This window comes from Biomphalaria glabrata, chromosome 1 (genome assembly GCF_947242115.1).
Source record: "Biomphalaria glabrata chromosome 1, xgBioGlab47.1, whole genome shotgun sequence".
NCBI classification, from domain to species: domain Eukaryota; kingdom Metazoa; phylum Mollusca; class Gastropoda; family Planorbidae; genus Biomphalaria; species Biomphalaria glabrata.
The window spans coordinates 2,001,145-2,020,145 of NC_074711.1; the positions used below are offsets into that span (position 1 = coordinate 2,001,145).

The window sequence follows — 19,001 nt, forward strand, 5'->3', positions numbered from 1 at the left end:
CGTGCGGTTTGTGCGCTGGACTGCCGTTCTGATTTATCGACGGTCGAGGGTTCAAACCCTGCCCGCTCCCATCCCCCGTCGTCCCGTGGGAGGTTTGGACTAGGAAGTAAACTATCTTCAACTCTGAAGGAACATTCGAAACATGTAAAACATTTTACAAAACAAACAAACATTTTAATGTAGATTTGGGATAGGCTGTAATAACCTTCAATTCTAAAGAAACACCCAAAACAGGTAAAACAAACAAACAAACATATGCATAATCAGCACTATTTTCTGTGAGACAGACCTAGACTGTCTATGGTGACTATTAGATGCATTTCTTTGCCAATGTGCAAAGACTGTACGCTGACTATCTCGGCATGAGGGTCATCCCATTCTGTGACTGTCTCAAAGTTCTGTGCATCAATCACTGATAGCCCATCAGGAAGTCCAATTAATAAACAATCTTCAACAGCTATAAATGTCATAGATGTAGTCATCTCAAATCCCTGATGAATGATTGTACACAAAAAAAAAAATTAATATTAACCATGTTAGGTAAAAAAAAAATCACATATTCATGTCAAAAATTCTGTTTAAACTACCTTAAATATGAATTTGATGATGCTGACGATTTGCATAGTGTGCAAATGAATTCTATTTTTAGCAAGTTATCGTTCTCTGCTATATTGATATATTGGGACAGCTATTGTTGCTGAATCTGCTGCATGCCAGAGGTTCGGCTTAAATATTAGTTAAAGCAAGACCAAAATACTAGTTCAAAACACAAGCACTGCACCTCATAAGACCATAAATGGGCAACCACTGGAAATAATTTACCAATTTTACAAAGATTTTATCAACTCACTTTGTCTGGTAGAAGTTTTTTTCTCCCAACTCAATCTCAGATCAAGTTGAAACTTTGCACAATTATTTCTTACACCTGATAAAGCAAAAATTAATACAAAAAATTAACCAATTAGTTAATTAATTAATTATTTTGTTTAGTATCAAACAATGGAAAAAATTGTATTTGATTGATGTGTTGGGATACATTGAATTAGTCCCCTTTATATTTTGTGTAGAGAATTAGGTCATTGTTTAAAAGTTTGATACTAACAATAGATAACAATAAAACCTACTATTATCCTAAACACTTGCTGGTACAGTGGTTAGTGTGTTAGCTTAAGGAGGCTTTCAAATTCAAGTCGATTAACTTTTTTATTTTTTCTATATAAAATGCATTTAAAAAGCTATCCCAGCAACCTTCATACGGATACCCCCTTGTTTCTTCCTAACCCCTTTTTCCAACTGGTCCAGACAAGTAATAGATTCATAGCACATTGAGAAAGCTAAACAAAAACAATTTGTAAAAATATTTCTAATCGCACAAATTTAATATTGTTAATCTAGATCTATTACAAATTTAATTACATGACTGATCCTAATTGATGCGATTACACTAAATATAAGCTTTGTTTTTTTTTTAAATATTAAAAAAATATTTTTGTTGTTATTATCTTGGCACCATCACCTCAAATGATGTGCTACTGGATAAAGACATCAACAATAGGATAGCCAAAGCACCATGCCACGGCTGCAGAAAAGAGTGTGGGACAATACCTTGCTGACTAACAATACCAGACCTCTAGTTTACCGGACCTCTGTGATGAGCACAGTACTCTATGGTAGTGAAACATGGTCTACCTACTATTGGTGGGGAAAAAAAAGCTGAATATCTTCCAACTCTGATGCTTAAGGCAGATTCTCAAAATAAGGTGGCAAGATAAAATAACCAATGAGGAAGTGCTGAAGAAGAGCAGGATGCCAGGTTACCTTGCTGGCTCGGACATGTTCACAGAATGCCACAAGATTGGCTCCCACAGGACATTCTGTATGGTGATCTATCAAAAGGCAGGAGAGATGCAGGTCACACCCAGCTTTAAGGTGTACTGATGTAAGCAACATGAAGCTCCTCAAAATCAACACCAATAGTTGGGATCAAGAAGCAATGGATAGAGCCCCATGGAGAGGGAGTATAAAGGAAGGGTCCCGGATTGGAGATGGTGTACAACACCAGAAGTAGAAAGAAGGGAGAAAGTGCTGCAGCATTTGGTAATTACAGACGCCCAGCCTGTGGCTTAATTTTGTATCAAGGATTGGCCAGTTTTAGTCACATGAGAAGCTGCAAGAGGAAAAGATCTTCTCTTGAGAGGTAAAATGACACATTGTGGGTCAAGGCTATATAAGGTAAAGGTAAAAGTTATGTTTCATTCTCTATAAAGGGATTCAAAACTTAAGTCATTATTGCAAGCCAACTTTTGAAGAAATTATTGTTATAGAATGAGTGCTCCTTCTCCACTAGTGCCATTAGAACATGGAATGGTCATCTGAATCAGATAGAAAAAAAAAACAATAGCTTTTCAGAGCTTGAGTCTTTAATAACATACAAGACTACATTAACACATGGATATCTGTAGGATGTAATTGGCATCTTTTATGTAATGTCTGTAATTCTTTTTTTGTTTATTTACTAAATGTTTAACATGTTTTGGATGTTTCTTCAGAGTTGAAGATAATATTCTCCCTAGTCTATCTACAGTCCAGCGAGCATGCCACACATTCATAATAGATTAATAGTATAAAACATCTGAAATTTACCTCCACAATGTTGTGACTTTCAAACGATGGTGGTTGAACATGGGAAGCAGCCTCAATGGCATCTTTCTCTTTTTGCTTGACTATTTCCCAAACTGAGTCCAGAACCTGGTTAATTATTTTATTAATCATCCGGTAAGGTTGAGGCAGGCAGTCCCAGAGTTGGTCAGGATCCAATAGGTAATCATTATCATTCTCTGGCTCAATCTCAAAGTTAGATGGTGGAGAGAATGTCGATTTCTTAGGAATGTATATAGGCATGATGAAGCAGCAGGCTGGAATATAAACATAAATAATGAAGATTTAGAAAATATGAAACAATTCAAACTAATGTCCCAATTAAAAAATGATAGTTATCTAAAAAAAGTAAAAAAAAAAAAGGAAAGTTCCCTTTTCAGATATTGCGGTGTATAGGGCTGATGATGCTATATAGAGAATAATGATAAAATGTCTGATTCAAGAAAGATGCTGGGAGTGGAAATTTAAAGTTAAAACATAAAACTAGATCTATAACTATAACTATAGAGAGTTAGTATAGAAGTATAGACTGTAAATTGTAAAAAACCTATAGGTTATAATATCTATCAACTAGAGAATAGAAAAGTAATGTAAACTGAATAGGAACACACGTAGGATGTAATTATCTTCTTTTTTTAAGTAACGTCTGTAATTTATAAGATAAGATTTAAGATAATAATATAATATTCATAATGAAATAATAAGTCTAGACTAGCTAGAGTCTAGATTAGATAAAGAATTATAGAATAGATCTACTCATCACAAATCCACAAAAAAAAAATAAATTAAATGATTCTCATTACTCATTCTAGTTCTATGTTGTTGTTTTTTAAATATGTATTTGAATTTGTATCTCATACATATCATAATCACGTATCAATGCAATATGAATATAACAAAAGACCCTAAATAACATTATGATGGCGATGGTATTTACGAAATTGTCGATATGTACACATTAAGGTATACCCACATTAAAATTATAGAATTTATATTACCTAGTATTGCACTATTTATTTTTTTTTTTAGATCTAGGGGTCTAGATTCTAAAACTTGAATTCTACAACGTAACCATGGATAAACAGGAAATAGTAAGGGACATCGCTCCAGTAAATAAATCCAATATTATCATACTTACTTCCCTTGAAAAGAAAAGAAATCATAAATTCTTATCTTGTATGATACAGACGTTACTTCAAAAAAGAAGATGACTACGTCCTACGCGTCATGCATTTAGTCATGCATATTAACCAATGACCTAAATTCTGTCAAGTCACTGGTTTTCCTGGCTAGCTCAGGCAACCCAATCATTGCTCTAATACAGGGGCGGACTGGATGTCAAAATCGGCCCAGGCATTTCTATAGGCTACAATCAGGCCCGTAAATTACACATCTTTTGATGGACATCCAATTATAGGTCCTCAAAATCATTATATTACTTTGAGCATCGATAACTGTTCACATGCATACAATGAGCTCTGTATTTCTATAAAAAAAAAAAAACATAGCCCTTACGTTGCTTTTTAATCGCACAGTAGGCCCTAAAAGCATACTAGTAGCACTGTCTACGGATTTAAGCTATTACATTATTTCGAATAATTTATTAAATTAAATTACAATTACACTGTAGAGAGATTTAAGAGGGCCCCGTTTGTAAAAGAATAGTATAAAACCTGTAACAATTTAATACATAGTGGCATCCATGAGGCCCTTTCTGTGGTCCTACTGGCCCATTTGGGTACCGGCCCACCGGGCGTTTGCCCGAATGCCCATATAGCCAGTCCGCCCCTGCTCTAATAGCGTTAGGGAAAAAAGAGCATTTGTACAAATGTGTCCTATAATATGGAACGAGGAATGTGCTTTTCATTTAAATTTTGTGGCTTTCTGAGTATTTTATTAAATTTTGTTTTTGTATTTGAAGATTATGGTTCAGTGTTTTATGTATAATTGCTATTTTACTTTTGAGACTTCTGTCCTGAAGGCTTTCTAAATTTAGTGATTTTACTAAAGGTGTTACTCTAGTCAAATGTGAATATTCGTTTGTCATGAATCTCACTGCTCTCTGTTCCAGTTTCTTAATGTTTTCTTGAGTTGAGGGGTCCCAAACGGAGGATGCATGGGCATATTCTATTATTGGCCTATCCAAGGTTAAATAACATTTTAGTTTCATGTTCTTATTTGATTTATAGAAATGTCTTTTAATAAACCCTAATGCTTTGGTTTTTTGATAGTTTCATCAATATGGGGATTCCATGACAGGTTTTATTTATTATAACACCTAGGTATTTTGCGTTTTTAGTCTGTGTTACTGGTTTACCATGAATAAGATAAGTGGAATTAATTTATTTTAGTGTTTTTTGTTACTCATAATAACTGACATTTTTCTGGGTGGAAAGACATGCTCCAATTTGATTCCCATTTCTGTAATTCATCTAATTCTCTTTGTAAAAATCATCTAATTTTTGAAGTAACGTCTGTATTTTTATAAGATAAGATAAGATAAATGTGAATATTGGTTTGTTATGAATCTCACTGCTCTATTTTGTGTCTGATCCTGAAGTACACGTATCAATTCATCAAATGCTTCTCACGCTACAATCTCTAATTCTTCATGCTACAATCTCTAATTCCCCACGCGACAATCTCTAATTCTTCACGTTACAATCTCTAATTCCCCACGCTACAATCTCTAATTCTTCACGTTACAATCTCTAATTCCCCACGCTACAATCTCTAGGCCTAATTCTTCACGCTACAATCTCTAATTTCTCACGCTACAATCTCTAATTTCTCACGCTACAATCTCTAATTCCTCACGCTACAATCTCTAATTCCACACGCTACAATCTCTAATTCCTCACGCTACAATCTCTAATTCCCCACGCTACAATCTCTAATTCCTCACGCTACAATCTCTAATTTCTCACGTCTTGAGTCATACCAACTCTCTCTACCTTCTTGACGATACAGTCATAGTCAATATACAGGGTTTCAAGCCACACTGACACTGTCCCTAAAACAATAACAATGTAATAATCGATATAGTCTAAGTCTAACAATTAAGCAATATACTCTACAATTGCAACAATCCAAGATCGTGAGAAAAAAAATACAATTAACTTACCCACTAAAAGTGGATATATGACAAAGTTTTTTCAACAACAGCATTTGATAGACCGACCAAATAGTACTTAATATCATGGCCCAATCTTACACGTTAAATGGCTACTTGCCTTCTGTATAGGGCCCTACACACATTACACATTGGTCAATCACGCATATCAAAATATTGAGGTGTCATACACAGCATAGGTCAATGGGAGTTCGGCATATGATTTCTTTGTTTGTGACTAGATCTATGTAAGTGACTCCTAAAATCAGCCTTTTTAGCCACTTTTAGCCTTTTCTCAGCTGTTGCAAATGTTTGTAAAATGTTTTAAAAATGTTTGTAAAATGTTTGGTGAAATGTTTGTAAAATGTTTTGCATGTTTCGGATGTTTCTTCAGAGTTGAAGATAGTTTACTTCCTAGTCCAAACTTCCCCCAGGACGACGGGGGATGGGAGCGGGCAGGGTTTGAACCCGGGACCATCGATAAATCCGAACTACAATCCAGAGCGCAAACCGCACGCAGCCATCCATAAATGGCCTCCACGTCGTCGTGAATGGTTATAAAAAAAAAGTTTGCATATTTAAAAAAAAATACTTTTAAGGTGTCCAAGTTGTTAAGCACGATAAAATTGTAAAAATTTGAAATTTTATTAGCGTTTTAATTATTTTTTTTTAGATTTAAACGTGACAGATTTGACAGCCGGACAGCACAAAATAGCGGCTTTCCCCTAGAAATGTGATATATTACAAATAAATTTAGAAACATACTGATAAAAAACCTTTCACACTCTTAATAAGTTAATGTCTCCATCTCAGCCATTGAGTTTCTGGAGCTCTTTTACCAGGGGATTTAATTAGCTAATGGAGGTAGTAATCCTAATGTCATTCCATTAGTTCTCTAGGGCAGTCTTCAACACAGCTCTCGCGCATGCGCTGTCCATCAAGATTTGTTCGTGTCGTGAGAAAGGCGAATCGAGGTGTTCGAAAGAGACACTAGAAACATGTGCAGAATTTGGTAAGCCCAGGCTCAGACCTAGTTCCAATCTAAGATGGCCGTGCAGTCCGTGTGGTGGACAGTCCTTCAGTCGTCTTGATGGTCCGAGGTTCATTACTGCCCGCTCCCCCGTCGTCCTGCGTAGGGTCTGGACTAGGAAACACATTTTCAACTCTGAAGGACATCCGAAACATGTAAAACATTTGACATACCAAAGCGGACTTGCTATATACCCGGTGGGCCGGTATCCAATTGGGCCATAATAAAACTTAGACACTTAGTGAAGGCAAGGACACATCAGACACATTATGGATGTAACGACACACCAACGTTATAGATGTAATGACACACCAGACACGTTATGTATGTAATGACACACCACACACGTTATGTATGTAATGACACACCAGACACGTTATGTATGTAATGACACACCAGACACATTATGTATGTAATGACACACCAGACACCATTGCCCGTCCTACAGATTGCGGGGCCCTATGCGAAACGGATTGCGCGGGGCCTATTCTGGGTTGTGATAATGATAATTAGTGAAAATTAAGATTTTGAAAATAAATTCGTCTTTACATTTTATTCATACTTTACTTAGTACAAAATCACTGTGAAATTAACTTTACGAGCCATCTACAGTAGATAGTAGATTTTCTAACAAAAACAACAATAAGTTAAAATGGTTTAATTTTATAATTTACACCTAGAATTCGCGCGGGGCCTATGAAAGTGCGGGGCCCACTGCGGCCGCATAGGTTGCAGTGGCCTAAGACCGGCCCTGCCAGACACATCATGGATGTAATGACACACCAGACACGCCATGCGTTACCATCTTTCCGTCATCCTAGATTTGCATGGCAAACATTTGTCAAGAGTCTTAGAAGAACTGCACTCTAAGATCCTAGCAGCAATCTATCGGAGATTTACTGTTACATTATGTCATGATGTCTGCTGAATACAAGTAGCTTCATTATACCGTTCGACAAGACTCTATATCAGCGGTCTTCAACCTTTTTTGGCCTACCGCCCCCTTTTAGAATTTTTTCTTAAAAAAAATCCGCCAGCGCCCCCCTCTAAGAAAAACAGTTATAAAGAAGCGTGAGAAGGCAAATTTGAACAAAGCATCATCTATCTATTAATTTGTATGCTGTCAATATCCCGCTTGTGAGACGACCGCATGCCAAAGGCGATTGTTGTGAACTCCTTGGCCTATGACTGACGAGCTTTGAGGTGCCTGTCTCCCCCGTGAGCGCTATAAAGATTTATTCAGGCGCCATTTCGCTCTCACTGGCATAGAGGAAAGTACCTGGCAGCATCCTCTGGCAGCAGATAGCCTCTGAGAGAAACAGTTTGAGAGGTCTTACAAAAACTGCGGGACAAACATTTGATACTCAAAGAAAAGCCATTATTGAAAACAGGCGCAAAAGACGGAAAGAAAACTTAAATAGAACACCAGCATGCAACGGCTTTGTCTGCACAAAATTCGGGAAAATATATAGGTCGTATTTAGGTTTGCGTAGTTATGTGAAACACTGGACTCAGCCGTAATCTTCGGAATTAAAGGCAATACAGCCAATATAATCATTATACAAAAATTATGTCAAATAATTTGCAGTGATTACACACAAAAATTTATTGTAAAGACTTTCAAATCCTAAGAATAGTCTCCGTTAAAATTTTTGAATATTAGGGCCCACTGTTGTTAGGTTTAATTGTAAATTTAGTTATATTTTTTAATATAATAATTATTATTGATGAATTCACTACAAAAAGAAATCAAGCTAATGGGAACCTTTTGCCCCATGCAGTCTGACAATATTAGAAATTTCAAGCTTTAAGTTAGCCAAAGCAAGTCGAAGGTCTTCTCTAGTCGCTACATCCAGTCTATTTCTTTGCTTATTCATTAACTTTGTTACGCACTAAATTAGGTTAACCATGTAAGTTTACTGAAAAGCTAAAACATAATTCTAATTTCGACCAAACATTTAAATGCAGCCACATCTCTGTTGTGCCTCCAGGGACGTACCTAGGAATTTCCATCGTTTGGGGGCCAGGGGGCTTGACATCTTAGGAGGCCGCTGCATTTTGCGTAATATTTAATTTAATTAATTTAAAAAAAGCACTAATTTGGGCCCCCTTTAAATGGGGGCCCTGGGGATTTTCTAATTTCCCCCTCTCCCCCCCACCCTAGCTACGTCACTGTGTGCCTCCTATGTTTACATTCTTTTTTACTGAAGACATAGTTTTGTAAATATATTTTTTTTAATGCAATTTAATTTGAACATCAGTACTAGATGTTTAATAATTGTCATTTATATATATTTTTTTAAATTTTAGAAGCGAATCTTAATTTCTACATAGAGCATTTTAATGTGAATTGCATAGATATCGGTGTCCTTGGGCAGTAATTCATTTGTCAACAAACAAGTTATGTGAGAGTGTAAAACTCTTTAAAATAGATTTAATATCTCGATAAAAGAGAAAATGATATTATCAATAAAAGTCAATCTCTTTCCTACCAGTCGGAGGTTCGTTTCATTCATTTGTGTTAGATGCCTACCATTTAAAACATTTGTTTTTAGCCTGCTTTAAGTCATCGCCAACCGTTGAATCTTCCCGTTTCTCAACAAAAAAAAAATTATTTAAGAGCTTAAAAAAACGAGCCATAACAATTAACAAACCCCTTTCGAAATCCAGCGAACTTCAGTTTACAACAAGAGTCTAACACCTTTTTCATCATTTGTTTCACAAAACTGTTGAAAGATGCGCTTATTTTCGTATTTTATTTACAGTTTTATAATTAGATTCAAATAGAAATGAAATTGCGGGCTAAACTTTTCTTGTGTATCTGAACTCACAATGTGAATAGTGAATAGATCTGTTCTTTATTCTATATTACCTATAAAGTCATTGTAGCTTCCAACCACTGATGGTTTCCTATATGTTCTCATAAGCTACATAACTAGAAAATTTTAAAATAATATTTCATCTCTAACAGAAAAAAAAGTCTTTTTGTGTAACATGTTTTTTAAAAAATTTAGTTTTAATCAATTTTTCAACAATATCATAAGAATTTTTAAAAAGCTTTTTCTAAGAAGCCATTAAAACATATCCTGCTTTGCTGTTTTTGTTTTTAATATTGTTTTAATTGTAGATTTTTTTAATTGTTCATGAATATTCTTAAATTATTTTTGGATATCGCTATATGTTTGTGAAGCCGACTTGGTTTCATAACCTGATCTGAAAATGCCATCAAAGTGGAACTTACTTTTTTTCTAGTGGCAATTCACTAAATCTCAAGGAAATATTACATGACAAACCAGTGAGTTTTCGTAACAACATTTTATAAATGTTTTTTGTTTTTAAAAAGTTAAAATATTCTATTAAATGTTACCTTTAATGTTTTTTTGCAATTAACATTTACATATCTACATATTAACATATGTAGATAAAATAAACTATAATCTGAAAGGCGTATTACCTTCTTTGTTTATCAAATCTTAAAGGTTTATAAGCGCGAGATCCAAGGACAATAAATACTCCCCATCCACAGCAAAAGAGTAAGAATCTAAAAATAGAAAATAGGATTCCCGAACTCAATTTCTAACGCTGTTTCTGTTCTTAAATTAGAAGCAAGTTTACTATAATTTGTCTATATTTAGTTTCCCAGCTTTAATGTTGAAAAATTGTTTAATTTGTTTTGTTTCAGAGCACCTTTAGTTTCTTCTTTCCCCATTTATGCCCAGCGCCCCCTTACCGCCCCATTTTGTGCCCAGCGCCCCCCTACCGCCCCTTTGGCTCTCAGCGCCCCCCAAAATCTCGAAAACGCCCCCTAGGGGGCGATATCGCCCCCGTTGAAGACCACTGCTCTATATGAACACTTGGAAAATGTAAACAAAGCCTGCAGTTTTATATATTTAACACCTATTGCATTCATGCAAGCATGTTATGTCAGAAAGAGTTGTCTTTCTTTAACTTTTCTTTTTGGAAATACATTTTGGTACAATTTGATTTGCATATTGGAATCTATGTTCATAAAGCAGAGAGAGAGAGAGAGAGAGAGAGAGAGAGAGAGAGAGAGAAATATTGAGACCAAAAGAGATATAGAGACATAGAACCGATCAATAAAGCGAGATACAGGGGGGATTTAGAAAAAAAAAGATACTTGAATGTGAGAAAGAGTGACAAATGCTAGACATTAGACTGAAGGGTAACAAGAGAAATAGAGAGAGAGAGAGAGAGAGAGAGAGAGAGAAATATTGAGACCAAAAGAGATATAGAGACATAGAACCGATCGATAAAGCGAGATACAGGGGGGATTTAGAAAAAAAAAAAGATACTTGAATGTGAGAAAAAGAGACAAATGCTAGACATTAGACTGAAGGGAAACAAGAGAAATAGAGAGAGAGAGAGAGAGAGAAAGATAAAAAGAAAGAGAAGAAGAATGAAAGAGTGAAAAAAGAGAAAGGACCAAAGAGAGAAAAAAATGATTGAAACAAAGAGGAGAGAGAGAGAGAGAGAGAGAGAGAGAGAGAGAGAGAGAGAGAGAGAGTAGATGGTTGACAGCAAAATTTTTTTTAAACGAATAAAACAGTTTGTTATAAATAGAGATTATTTGCGAATCTAAACCAAAAATGTCCTCAATTTTGTCGTCTGCTTGTCTCGCCTGGTTGATTCCTTGCCATCGACCTCTTCCGCTTGCTCGATCAAATTCTGTTTTTTTCTCTTTCCTTCCGGGTCAACGTCTGCGTGCCGTGACGTCATCTGCGATCAATCACACATATCGATGACGTAATCTATGCCCCCCCCAGGCATGCGTGTGTAACTTATATTAAGCTGTTGACGAGGAACAGAGCTACACCTCTGACTGACTACCGCCTTTTACGCGAACTGGACTTCAATCTAAGTTTTAAACCTAGATCACACCCTGTTTCACTCTGTGCTTATCTAGGTGAAGTTTGGTAAATACAGTAGTGATGGTCAAACTACGGCATGCGGGTCAAATCCGGTCACTCTACACTGACAGACTAACGCCTTATACGCGAACTGGACTTCAATCTAAGTTTTAAAACCTAGATCACACCCTGTTTCACTCTGTGCTTACCTAGGTGAAGTTTGGTAAATACAGTAGTGATGGTCAAACTACGGCATGCGGGTCACATCCGGCCACTCTACACTGACAGACTAACGCCTTTTACGCGAACTGGACTTCAATCTAAGTTTTAAACCTAGATCACACCCTGTTTCACTCTGTGCTTACCTAGGTGAAGTTTGGTAAATACAGTAGTGATGGTCAAACTACGGCATGCGGGTCACATCCGGCCACTCTACACTGACAGACTAACGCCTTTTACGCGAACTGGACTTCAATCTAAGTTTTAAACCTAGATCACACCCTGTTTCACTTTGTGCTTACCTAGGTGAAGTTTGGTAAATACAGTAGTGGTGGTCAAACTACGGCATGCGGGTCACATCCGGCCACTCTACACTGACAGACTACCGCCTTTTAAGCGAACTGGACTTCAATCTAAGTTTTAAACCTAGATCACACCCTGTTTCACTCTGTGCTTATCTAGGTGAAGTTTGGTAAATACAGTAGTGATGGTCAAACTACGGCATGCGGGTCAAATCCGGCCACTCTACACTGACAGACTAACGCCTTATACGCGAACTGAACTTCAATCTAAGTTTTAAACCTAGATCACACCCTGTTTCACTCTGTGCTTATCTAGGTGAAGTTTGGTAAATACAGTAGTGGTGGTCAAACTACGGCATGCGGGTCACATCCGGCCACTCTACACTGACAGACTAACGCCTTATACGCGAACTGAACTTCAATCTAAGTTTGAAACCAAAGAAAGCGCTTCAGGGACACCCTCAAAGCTTCTCTGAAGGCGTTCAGCATAGACCCTGGCACCTGGGAGACAGAGGCACATGACAGAGCATCATGGCGTCACGCTGTGAAAACTGGCGCACAGGTTGCTGAGGAAAAAAGAACAACGCAGGCAGAAGAAAAACGCCAGAAAAGAAAAGCAAGACAAACGACACTAGCTCCAGCTGGAATAACCTGCCCAGTGTGCGGCCAAACATTCCGGGCTCACATAGGTCTCACCAGCCACATGAGGAGGCATAAAACCCCAGTGCAAAGCCCTCAGCCCCCTGGATGACAAAGTGGTCATCATCGAACCACGATGGACGAACTATATAGACTAAGGGATAGGTAAAAATAAAATAACTAGCTATAGACTATATCCTGTCCTAAATATTAAATCTTCTGTCACTAATCTATCTTCTGTCACTAATCTATCTTCTGTCACTAATCTATCTTCTGTCACTAATCTATCTTCTGTCACTCTATCTTCTGTCACTAATCTATCTTCTCTTTTGAAAGGGTATGCCATCAAATCATATTTAGTCAACGCCCTTTTTTTTGTAAGCTTTACTTCATGGGGTAAAACAACAACAACAAAAATAACAACAACAAAAATAACAACAACAAAAACAACAACAACAAAAATAACAACAACAACAAAAATAACAACAACAAAAACAACAAAAATAACAACAACAAAAATAACAACAACAACAAAAATAACAACAACAAAAATAACAACAACAAAAACAACAACAACAACAAAAATAACAACAACAACAAAAATAACAACAACAACAAAAACAACAACACAACAAAAATAACAACAACAACAAAAATAACAACAACAAAAATAACAACAACAAAAATAACAACAACAACAAAAATAACAACAACAAAAACAACAACAACAACAAAAATAACAACAACAAAAATAACAACAACAAAAACAACAACAACAAAAATAACAACAACAACAAAAATAACAACAACAAAAACAACAACAACAACAAAAATAACAATAACAAAAATAACAACAACAAAAATAACAACAACAAAAATAACAACAACAAAAATAACAACAACAACAACTCAAACAAAAAAGTGAACAAACAAAGAATAAAAAAAAAGAATAAAAAAAGCCAAAAAACAAAAGACGGATCTTGAAAACGGCTCTAACTATTTTTTCTATAAATTTTTGACAGTTTATGTATATCGTAGAGTAAAGAATTACTAGCTCATTTGTTACAGTGAGAAAACTCTAGTTTGAACTTTATAATTTTTCAAAATATTATCTTCTAAAGTTAAATTTGGTCTGAAAGTCTTGAATAATTGAAATCGCTTTTACATTATTGATATAGTTTTAACGGCGGAGTTATTCCCCTTTAAATAAGCTTTGTATAAAAAAAAAAGGATCTATCTAACTATATAATTCTCTTCATGGCTCAAGAGTTTGGGGTTAGGGACACCAAGTAATGGAAAGATCACTATTTTATTTCTGAAAGTCGGACGGACTAGAGTTACCCCACGTAATTTTATAGGTGAAAAAAAAAAAGAGAGGGTATTTTTTTTATATTTTGCTAATGCCTTTCCAACGTCCATCAAAAGTAAAGCTATAACATTGTAGTCTAGACCTCTTGCAGGACGGCAGCGAATGGAAATCGGTACCATTGTAACTGTGAATCAGCCCACCATAGGAACCAGACAACCAGGGCCGGCCCTAACAATTTCGGGGCCTTATGCGAAACGGTTCATGAGTTTTCAGGAGATTTTAATAATTTCAGGAGATTTCCAGGACATTTTCGTATCTTTTGTAATTACAGGAGATTTCCATGAAGCCCTGGAAAACCGTGTAAACCCTTTTATTATATATAATTTATAATGGTTTAATTTAATAATTTACTCCTACAATTAGCGCTGGGCCTATGAAAGTGCGGGTCCACTGCAAGTGGCTTAAGTCCGGCCCTGCAGGCAACCACCTGCTAGGATCTCACTAACTCTTTGAAATAGAAAAACAGTTTTGTCAATTTCTTTTCGCGAATCTAATAAATTAATAAATAAACAAGGTTAAAGATTAAAAATAAAACAGGTCAAAGATTAACATCCATTAATTATGTCCACAGTAATCAGCAGATTACGTGAAAAAAAAATCTGGCATCTTCAACATGTTCGCTGACCTTGATGAATGATCTATTCACATAGACTTAGTTTTTGCCTGTTGCCATGGCAACAGCTGTATCCACGAATGAGCTTGGAGATGACGTCAAAACCCGAGAGATAAACCCATCGTTCTTAGGTACTCCGTGGTGGTGTGTCAACTTCTAAAATCTCTGGCCTGGCATCGAACAGAAATAATGCTTTTCAAATATTATACATCACATTTTAATTAGGATGTTAATTCAAAACTCAAAATCTACCAACTCAATGCCATTGTTTATTCTTGTTTGGCTGATTCAGGCAACCCTACAAGTTCTATTCGCCTTTGTCGTCTTTCATTGAACTTCTGCTTTTTTGTAAAGAAACAGTTAAGGCACTTGAAACTTCACTGAGTGGATCTCGTTCGAACCTTTTGACCTCGCTTATATCAAGCCACTATGTCTGTCTGTCTGTCTGGTACAAATCTTGTACACGTTATTTCTCTCACTTCCTATTCTCGGATCAAGTTGAAACTATTGCACAATTATTCATTATTGATGACAAGAAATGAATCAATAATAATAATAATAATAAAATTAATACATCAATTAGTTGCAAATAATGTTTTGTTTTTATGGAAAATGTAAATCGGCGTCGGGCGACCCGTGACGAAAAATGCAATCGACAAACAGGTCGTTCGCCAAAAAAATTGTAACTGCCTAAAGACTAAAGAAACTTTCAAATTTATAAGCACTTGAATAGCTTAGTGGCAAAACAAGTCGGTCTTCCACAGTGGAGGCTTGAGTTCGAATTCGAGTACCCTATTTTTTTAAAAACTACTTTTGAAGAGGCACCTGAAACCTCTCAGATTACCCCCCTCCTTCTCCCTCCCCCCCCCACCAAAAAAAAAATGTGTTTACAAAAGTGATTGAACCGTAGCGCAATGAGCATGCTATAAGCATGTATATTCATAATGTACTAAATGGGCTGCGGGCGACCCATGAGAATAATCACGGACAGTCGCACCCCGACAAACAAGAATAGTGCTCTCGGATTGCACATTAAAAGTTATCTTTATCTTATCTTATAAAATACAGATGTTGCTTCAAAAAAGAAGATGATTACGTCCTACGCGTCATGCATCTAGCCATGCATGTTGACCAATGACCTAAATACTGCCAAGTCATTGGTTTTCCTGGCTGGCTCGCTGATAAACTAAATGGTTTATCCTGTGTAACCAACAAACCTAGATCTATATGGTATTGCAATGTATTTGGTTAAAATTGGTGTCAAAAACCTTTAAAAAGACATGATTAATTTAAAATGATTGATGCCATTTCACTCAACATAATGTTATAAGTGAGCTTTTTTAAACGTATTATTTTTTCTTACTTATTGATAACTATAGTTTTGACTCCTCACTCTGTTGATCGAACGTCTAAAGAGACGGTTGGAGAGCTCTTACCAAGACTGCAAGACACATATTTGAGACCCCAAAAAAAGACCTTGTTGAAATACCGACGTATAGTCCGTTTAAGATAAATATTTTATCATTCTCCAGCCAAATTTATATTTTTATTTTTTTTTAATTAAAAAAAAATATGACGGTCAAACTAGAGTCTTTCGCGTGTGACCAACGAGCTAGTAATTCTTTTCTCAGCGATACACATCAACTGTTAACTTTCTAGAAAAAATCGTTAGAGTCTTGTCCAGGTTCTACTCACCCACCCAGAAGTTTCCACGAAGTTACAAGCTGAATTGAGGTATTGTAAAAATAATCGCAAAAATATTAGTAATAATAACTGTGATGTCCTCGACTCCAAAGTTTGCGGATGAGTGCAGTATGTCTTATGAACACGCAAATTTAGTTGCGACCTGCATATTTTTGCCAGACGTGATGCAGACAAACCCGTTGTCCACCGAGGGTCTTTAAGTTTTCTTTAAGTCTTCTGCGCCTGTCTTTTCACAAGGGATTTTCTCTGAGTCTCAAATGTGTCTCCCGCGGCCTTTGTGACGATCTGCAAGACTCCAACTGTCTCTTTCAGAGTCCATCTGCTGCCAGCAGCTTTCCTGTGTGCCGAAAAAATTATTATATGGTTTTAAAACTGTAATAAATAGGGCCTACTTTCATATTCTCATTTACACCGGATATACCAAATAATGCTTGCTAATCGGGATTTGCCTCTATTCTATGAAAAAGTCTCAAATAAAGTTGATCAAAGTTATTGGTATCTAATTCGCTCAGCGATTTTAAACGTAGGATGTTTTTTATCCTTATATATTGTTTCGAAAAAAACCTTCAATTCGATTTTTGTTTTAAAAGCTCCCAAAGAAACTCAGTTCTGCCAATTACCCATAATTCTCTATTCCCGGTACAGATGTTTACAAACCGTTACTAGTCTGTTGCGCAAGAAGTCTGTAGCAAGTTGGCAAGACTGCAACTTATTGTTAACCTTTTTTAAAGTTGGGATGAAAAGGGGGGGGGGGCGAGCGACGAAAGTTTGCCTAATCTATGTATGGCAGTGCATTGACAAAGGGAGAGCAATGCCGTTATTAAAGTATCGATCTGTTTTCATCTTCTGGAACTAGATTATCGGTCCTTGACATTACAGTCAGATGAGAATAATCTTTGTTGGGTCGTGCGCGCAATGCACGTGAATTCCAGACATCGAACAGAAAGTCTCGCACAAGGACGTAATAGATGGCTCAAAGGGGTTGGGGGGGGGGGGGGGCGCTCACTTTAATCGGAGGTTCGTGAGTGCAGGGGAGGTAAGACAGACTAAAAATGGCAAGACAAAAGAACATCTGTTGACCTCTTCTGTAATGGATTTCCAAAAACCCCTTGATGCGCTTTATCAAGTCTGTTTTATAGGGTAGAGTAGAAATCAAAGGAAGCTAATTGAAGTCTCAGAATTGTTATATGTCTCAACGGAGTTGTTTATCACAAGTCAACCAATATGCAAGACAATTATGTAAGATCAATGTTACCGGTACTTGGAAAATACTAAGACAATACAAGGACCTGATCGATACAGCTAAAAAAATTCCCAGAAATACAAAAAAAAAAACAACAAAAAAAAAACAAAAAAACAACTTAACTAAAGAACACAGCGACATGAAAAAATCTACCCTCTTTCCACGAGGGCGCCACAACATAATTATTACAGGGAGTTAACTTTAAACAACTTTTAAATCTTGTTCTGTAAAAGGTTTTTGATTATGAAAAAAAATGTTTTTATATTTAATTGAAAACAACAAAACTAAAAAATAAACAAACATGGAAACACATATAATAGAGTGCGCATTCTTAAGGAGGTGAATTCCACCGCAAATGAGACTCTAAAGCGCTTTTAGTAATGGAATTCTAAACGTGACAGACTGACAAACATACGGACAGCTCAAAAACTAACAGCTGCTTTTCCCTCTACCGTGTTAAATCAGCAAAATACTCTATTCGCAAACATACTGTGTCATCATGCACTTGTTTGTAAAGTCTGCCTGGCTAGTAGACACTTCAACAAGATGGCCAACCTTTAACCTAATTTTATAAGACTTCGCTATTCATGGCACGCTCAGAAGTTGCAGAGAACAAAAATGTGAGCATAACAATTTCGATTTTCGATAATCTGGCTTTGCCTTGTTGATGCTATCCTCTTCTAAACCATTTCAGCCCAAGAAAAACTGATCTGCGGGGGCCATTAATGGAGAAACTTTCTTAACGCCCTGTCGTGCATTTGTTATTTTTACTTCGCCCTACGCCCCTGCTCCTTCCCCCCCCCCCCCTTGTTTTGACAGCTCGTTGGGCTTCAAAGCAACAACCAGATTTGGCCAGATTTTTCAGGGCACGAGTATGCCATTGACGCTTTGGCTCTTCCTTCGTCGTCTGCTCGGCTGTGTCTCACCAAACGACTCACCAGAGAAGGAAACACGAGATCGATACTATACCCAGCCGTGCTCGTCCAGACAGAAATCGATTACGTAAGCGTAGCCAGTCTTCCGCCACTCTTCACCCTTTCTCGACTTTGTAATGCCTCGAACGATAAATGAAAGTAATCGATTTTTCTCTCTTTTTTTTTTTTTAACCTTGCATTATTCAGTATACACAATTCTACATTTGTCAAAGAGTAATACAGATTATGTGTGGTGCGCCAACGGTTCAACGGAGTGGACAGACGTAAGTCATTGGTGGACAGGTGAATGAAGTGAAGGAAAATAGCAGA

At 36.6% G+C, this 19,001-nt stretch overlaps 1 protein-coding gene across 3 annotated transcripts in view; it reads right to left on the bottom strand.

Moving 5' to 3' along the window:
- Window positions 1–5,849, bottom strand: part of LOC106059014 (WD repeat-containing protein 93-like) — a 54,369-nt gene extending 48,520 nt beyond the window's left edge. Inside the window, exons 1-3 of one of the 3 annotated variants that reach the window (XM_056045311.1) lie at window positions 5,783–5,849; window positions 2,644–2,915; window positions 290–491 (exon numbers count right to left, since the gene is read on the bottom strand). In XM_056045311.1, coding sequence (XP_055901286.1) covers window positions 290–491; window positions 2,644–2,901 — 460 coding nt within the window. In that variant the 5' untranslated portion in view covers window positions 2,902–2,915; window positions 5,783–5,849. Of the gene's footprint in view, window positions 1–289; window positions 492–2,643; window positions 2,916–3,461; window positions 3,481–3,656; window positions 3,776–5,782 lie in introns of those variants that run through there. The other 2 variants (XM_056045245.1, XM_056045179.1) reach the window with 2 other exon arrangements.
- Between the last annotated feature and the right edge of the window lie 13,152 nt (window positions 5,850–19,001).